The 6,435-nt window shown below is 31.2% G+C and overlaps 1 protein-coding gene across 1 annotated transcript; it reads right to left on the reverse strand.

The window, feature by feature from the left end:
• Positions 1-493: 493 nt before the first annotated feature.
• LOC11412336 (phosphoribulokinase, chloroplastic) lies at positions 494-3,999 on the reverse strand. The gene is made up of 5 exons (XM_003612616.4): positions 3,304-3,999; positions 2,684-2,768; positions 2,515-2,599; positions 1,765-2,009; positions 494-982 (listed from the first exon to the last, which is right to left on the reverse strand). The coding sequence occupies exons 1-5, from the start codon at positions 3,870-3,872 to the stop codon at positions 731-733; spliced, it is 1,236 nt and encodes a 411-aa protein (XP_003612664.1). The 5' UTR covers positions 3,873-3,999; the 3' UTR covers positions 494-730.
• Positions 4,000-6,435: the final 2,436 nt, after the last annotated feature.

Below are 6,435 nucleotides of genomic sequence, written 5' to 3' on the forward strand. Positions count from 1 at the left end.
ACAAGCTACACCGTCTAAAATCCATGTATTTGAAAACCCATCAACAACGAACCCATAGAAGAACCACATAAATCAAAACCCACAACCAGACCAAACACAAGTTGTCCATATGATTTTTAATTACTACATCAGCCTTGTGGATCCACAACACTAGCTGTATGGTCAAATTGTCCAAAGTTCCAATCTTTTAAAAACATTTTAATTATGTATTAGTTTAGTTATCTTTCTTTTCTCTTTTTGGTATTTTCTTCTTTCCCCTCATCTCTTGTATTTTTTTTTTTTTTTTAATTTCCTATTATTGCAAGATATTCTTTCATAGAGCAAACCTTGTATGATCACAAGCTTGTAAAATATTATTGAATATTCTTTCATAACTCTCAATCTCCTCCTCTCTCCTCCTTACACTTTTCACTTGCCTTTTCAATATATATATATACTTGGAAAAAAAATAATATTCATATGCATGGAATATGGATAAAAGTACTAGAGCCAGTGATGACAAATTGTTCAAATCTTTTTATCAACATAACTGAAATCTCAGTCCTGCTTTTTCTCCTCTATATTATTAATACAACATATTACATAAATAAGTACATGCAAAGTATTTTCATACACAAAATAACATACAATACAGGAATTGTGGAAAACACAAAAATAGAAAATGATTTGGGATAGAATTCAATGGCTGCCTTGTCCAATATTATGTATATATATATAAGGCATGTTCTTCCTAAGCTTTAGCTGCTCCTACTGGAGTCTCAGCCCTGCTTGCTACTATCTGCTCAAATAAATCTCTTATCTTCAAACCAACTATGGTTTGGAAGAGACCTGTTCCATTGTTGCTACCAGGGAAATCAGCATGCTTCAACATTTGTTGAGTAACTTCTCCATAGAATTTGGAAGATAGGTTGCTTAAGTGGCTCTCAACATATATTAGTTCATCTAGTCTGTCAAATTGTCCATCCATTTCCACAACTGACACCTATTGCACAAAATTTAAAAAAAGAGATAAAGCAAAAGTTAAATATGGTCTTATAAATGACACAATAGTTAAATATTTTGCTGAAGTGAAAACAAAATTATTTTAAGAAATGCTAACAAGTGTTTCTTAAGAATGATGTATTTAACACCTTGAAACTTTAAATATGAACTTTTTTTTATATGAAATTTATAATTTATTTCTATTTTTGAGTTCTTAATTAGTGCCGCACTTGTTAGCATAACACTTTAACTAAAGCAAAATATTTTCTCAAAATTTGCTTTAAGCAAGTAGCCCTACTTGGTAATTGTGTTATTGGTGCAAAGTAATTATCGACTTTGTCGATGATTAATCTATGATAAGGAACATGGTTGCCCATGTTTAGTGTTGTCTTCAACCATATTTCTTCAATCTACATGGCTAAACTCCGAGACATTGTTTAAGAGATTCGAGTTCAATTCCATTCGGACTAATGTAATGTCAGCAAGAAATGAAGTATTTTAATTCTATTAGTTGTGATCTAAAGGAAATAGCTCAACTTGGAAAGTTGGTTAGGCCTTTAACAATGCGACACATTTAACAAATGGAAACAACCAACTTTAGCTCTTTGCAATAACAATTTTTTCAAGTTTTCAGGTTAGTTAACTTTTTAATTTTATTTTTAATTTATTTTGTAGAATTTATTTCTTTTTGTTCAAATATGAACAAACTAGCTTGAATTTGTGGTAAGAAAATAATATAATGAAATAGTTGATAGGATATTTGAAGGGTGGACTAATTGATACCTCATTTCCTTTGTAAGTCTCTGGTCCATAGGAAAATTTAATGCCAGGATAAGAGCATGTAAGTTTCCTTCCACATGGTATCCATGAAATTGTAGAACCATCATCAAACAAGTAAACTGGGCTAAAATATTTAACACCCTCTTTCTGGATCAACCTCACTCTTAAAATCTTTCCTTCATTATCATCAGGAATTAGTTGGGTTGGCAACACTTCTATCACTGCATCTGCATATTGCTTTTGTGGATCTGAAAAAATTAACGTACAAGTTATTAACACATGCATAACCAATTAACCAATGAATAATTTGTACAAGTATTGCTGCATATAGATACCGGACGCAACAATGATGATACATAGACACAAATGCGTATTTAAAAAATTGAAAGTGGTTGAATGTAACCACATACGTCTTGAGACACATTTTAGATAAAAATTGTCGGTGCTACATAATTAAAGACAAAATAAATATATTTCTCCCCGTTGTAAATTGTTAAAGACCACAAACATATTCTTAAGCTGTTTAGCTTCTATCATTAAGCTCTTTTGGATAGTGTAATAAAGTGTAAAACATCTTATAGTTTATATGAAAATAATTTGACTTGATTCTATCGTTTATAAAAAAAGTTTATACATACGCACTTAAATGATAAACATTTATGCTACAAGATGTTAATTAAGCGGTTTATCCGAACATGACCATAGTTTTTTAAGATTATTTTTCTTTCCGGAGTTGGAATCTTAATTGATTACCAATATAAGCTTCAAAATCAGGCTTCCTTGCTTCAATGCTAGCCTTGATACTTTCAAGACTGTGTCCACGTTCCGCCATGTCTCTCTGAAATATTTGTCAAATAATTGTTAGGCCATAATGGATGAGAAGCATAAGAAATTAACTTTTGAATTATAGTAGTGTTTTTACCTGAATTTTCCAAGCAAATTTCACCTCATTGCTAATATCTAAGTAGATACTGAAGTCCAAAAGATCTCTAACTCGAGAATCATACCTACATGCTTGGAAAACGTCTCAAATTAATAATCAAATAATTAAACTGATGAACAAGGTGAGTGGAATATTTTATGAAATGTGCAAAGTTAAAAAGATTTTATGCCCATGAATTGAACTTTCTATTTTACCATAGAGTAACATTAATGGACCCACGTATGCATGTTGTTGGTCCACATATATTAAGGAAGATTGAAAAATCATTAGCAAATTCCTTGTCCACACAATCATAAAAAATAGATAAGGTATATCAACTTATCATATGAGAGAATTTCAAAAAACTATAACATCCCCACATCTTGATTCTCAAGATTCACTAAGACAATTAACCAATCAATAAAAACACATATTGTTAATGAAAAATGTTCCTTATGCATAAATAAAAACATTAGAAATTTTTCCTATGGTTACTATAAAAATGAAATTTGTTACAAATTAATTTATTCATCACTAAATTTAGTAATGAGAATAGATGATAATTTAATATTTTCCGTCTCTAAATTTCCGTCGCTATAAGATGGACATGTATTACTTACATTGGGTGAAGACCTTCAATGACCAAGATTTTGGGTGGTTTAATAAGCTCAGGAGGATCTAAAAGACCAGTAACATGATTATAAATAGGTTTTTGAACAGAAACACCCTCTTTAATAGCTTTAACTTGTTCATACATAAGATCAAAATCATTAGCTCTTGGATCAAGTGCAGTAACACCTTTCTCTTTTCTACCAGTTCTATCCAAAGAATGGTAATCATCCAAACATATCACAGTGGTTGTGTCACTGATAAGTGTGTTTGAGTCAGGATTTCCACCTTTTGGTGGTTCTGCTGCACCTCCAAAAACACTTGTGAGTCTTCTCATGAAAGTACTTTTTCCACATCCTGAATCAGCTGCTAGACCAATCACAATTGTCTGTGAGTCACCTGCTCCACATGTTATCAGGTATCTTCTGTTGTTACTGTTAGTTCTTCTGTTGCTGCTCTTTTTGGTTGTTGTGTAGAACACTACCTGTTTTTGATTAAAACCAACATGTGTTTTTGATGATGTTGGAATTGAGATGTTTGTTCTTAGAGGTTGTGTTGAGTAGACAGTACAAGCTGCCATTCTCACTCAATATTATTGTTCTCTCTTTCTCTCTAAGGTAAAGAATTTATTTTTTGAAGAAGAAGTGAGTTTAAGTTGGATAGAGGATTATTTGGGACATATATTCTAAGAAAAAGTTTGGAACACATAAAATATATGAGGTGGAACTTTAAATCAAAACAAAGGGAGTTTAGCAGGAAAATAAATAGTAAATATAGATATTTTTTAAATGGGTAAACAACAATTTTGATTTTGGTTCCTAAATGTGCGAGGTTGTGTGTATAGTTCTAAGTCGTATTATAATTAAAAATATTTTTCAAGTGTTTAATTTTTTGTATTAAATCGATCAACGTAAAATATATTTAAGGACTACATTATTTATACAAAGACATTTAGGAGGAACAAAACAACTAGCAAAAAACACATTTAATTATGTTTTTGTAATTTTAATACATGCAAAAATTATATATAATAACAACGTCTCACACATTCAGGAACCAAAATTGTTGTTTAACTGTTTTATTTATTGTTTAATGTTTGTGTATTTCTGTGACTACCCTTTGTTTTGTCACAAATTTGGAGGTAATAGTAATGTTGTAAGGAAAACAGGAATTTGAGTGGTGTTAGTCCATTGTAAAGGGGGTATTGTTGTCTTTTGAGAATTTTTTCATTAAGAAAACACAAAAAGGACAAAACAAGACTAGATATTTTAACCTTTATTATCAAGTTGTTTAAAAACTATGGAAATGATGAGGTTATGGCATATGTGTGATAAAATGAAAACAAAGGGAAGGGTCTTGTGTGGTTAGTGCATCTTGGATATTTGACATGCCATGTGGCATAAATATGGTGGATATTTGAAGATGAGGGATAAAGGGTGTGGAGTGAAGTAGATTTCATGGGGAGGGTATGCCATCCAATTCTATCTTGGACTTTAATTTTTTAGATCAAACTGCGAGCTCTTTCTTACTATTGAAAATTGGAAGCCACTATGTTGTTTTAATTAGAGGACCACATTTCTTAATCCAAAACAGTGTCACAAAAAGAGGTGGAGTATGGTTCCTAAGGTTCATATAGCATATTCCATCATATGATCACAATAGTGAAGAACCGTGTGGTCAAATTAATACAACCAACATAGTGAAAGTAGCATTATAAATTTTTGGCCAATTTTTTTCTATAAAATATTACATACTGTGCTATATGTTAACTCTTTATCAAATAACTTTTTGCAACGGTATTAGAAACCAGAAAGGGTCGCGCACAGATTGCAAATAAAAAAACATTATTTAAACTAATTATAACTAGTGGAAACTTGAAAGGCTTTAGCCAGAATTTGGGGTTTTACTAGGTGGTAATGTCCGAGCTTTGGGATTATACTATTTAATTTGTTTGGGGTAAGAGATATCATATATAGACTTTCTCTTGAGTCTGATTCGGCAATCGCGATGTTCTTGTTTACTAAGAGGTGTCTCTCGATACACCCTTGTTCTTTGATTGTCTTTCTTGTTAATCGCATTTTGATGAAGTATTGGGAGATCGTTACTCATATTTATAGGCATGTAAACCATGTGGTTTTGGTGTGCGAACTACGTCCTTTATTTATTCATGAGTGTTCATTATCCATATCATCATTCACGAGGTTGTGTTAATTAACCTTTTATGACATGATGTAGCTAATGTTTATTTTTATCACCGTGGTCTTTTGCAAGGACGGATCCAAGATTAGTATTTTGATGTGGCTAAAATAATAATGTCAACAAAATTTGCCCAATGAAATTAAAGAATATGCACTATTTCACAAAGAATAACAATTTTAGTAGTTTTATTTGGGCTATATTTTTTTTTTATTCAAAGTTGATTTGTAACCCTAACAATTGCTAATTAGAACAAAATGAGTCGCCAACCTCCTTTAACATTTTAATCTTCTTATTGCTCTGCAAAATGTTCATCCCTCATTAGTTCTAATAATAGACATTCTTCGTATGTAAAAAAAAAAAATTAGGAGTTTATAACCACACCATGCCCTAGATTGCATCCGTCCATGGTCTCTTGTAATCTGGTCTAACAGCACCCTTATATTAAAAAACAAAGAAACTTGAAAGGTACCTTAATGCACATCTATCTGTTTTCCTACATTGTATATTTTCTTAACAAAAAACTCATATTATTAATTTTTGAGATTGTTACGATGTAAAATATAGATTGTTGCTTCTTCCAATCAAACCCTATTGGGCTCAACTAACTACTAAGGAGCAACAGGCTAAACTATGGGGAAATTGCTCTTCTCTCAAATAGTTTTGCTCATTCCCACTTCAAATTTCCTAAAATAACCTCAGTGTGAGTTATCTCACATTGACCTCAATTGTAAGTTAACTCATGTTGACCCCCAATGTGAGTTAATTCTTGGGATGGTTTTAGCTACACTAACAAATCATCAATTCTTGACATTGATGTTGTTTTTTAAGCCCCTAAACGTGTATTTTAAAGAATATGTTATGTTCATTTATTCATTCATAATACTTAATGTTAATTTTTTTAAAAACACTCGTTAAATTTTTAAAAAGCATGATCCAAAATAAAT

This window comes from Medicago truncatula, chromosome 5, assembly GCF_003473485.1.
Source record: "Medicago truncatula cultivar Jemalong A17 chromosome 5, MtrunA17r5.0-ANR, whole genome shotgun sequence".
NCBI lineage: Eukaryota > Viridiplantae > Streptophyta > Magnoliopsida > Fabales > Fabaceae > Medicago > Medicago truncatula.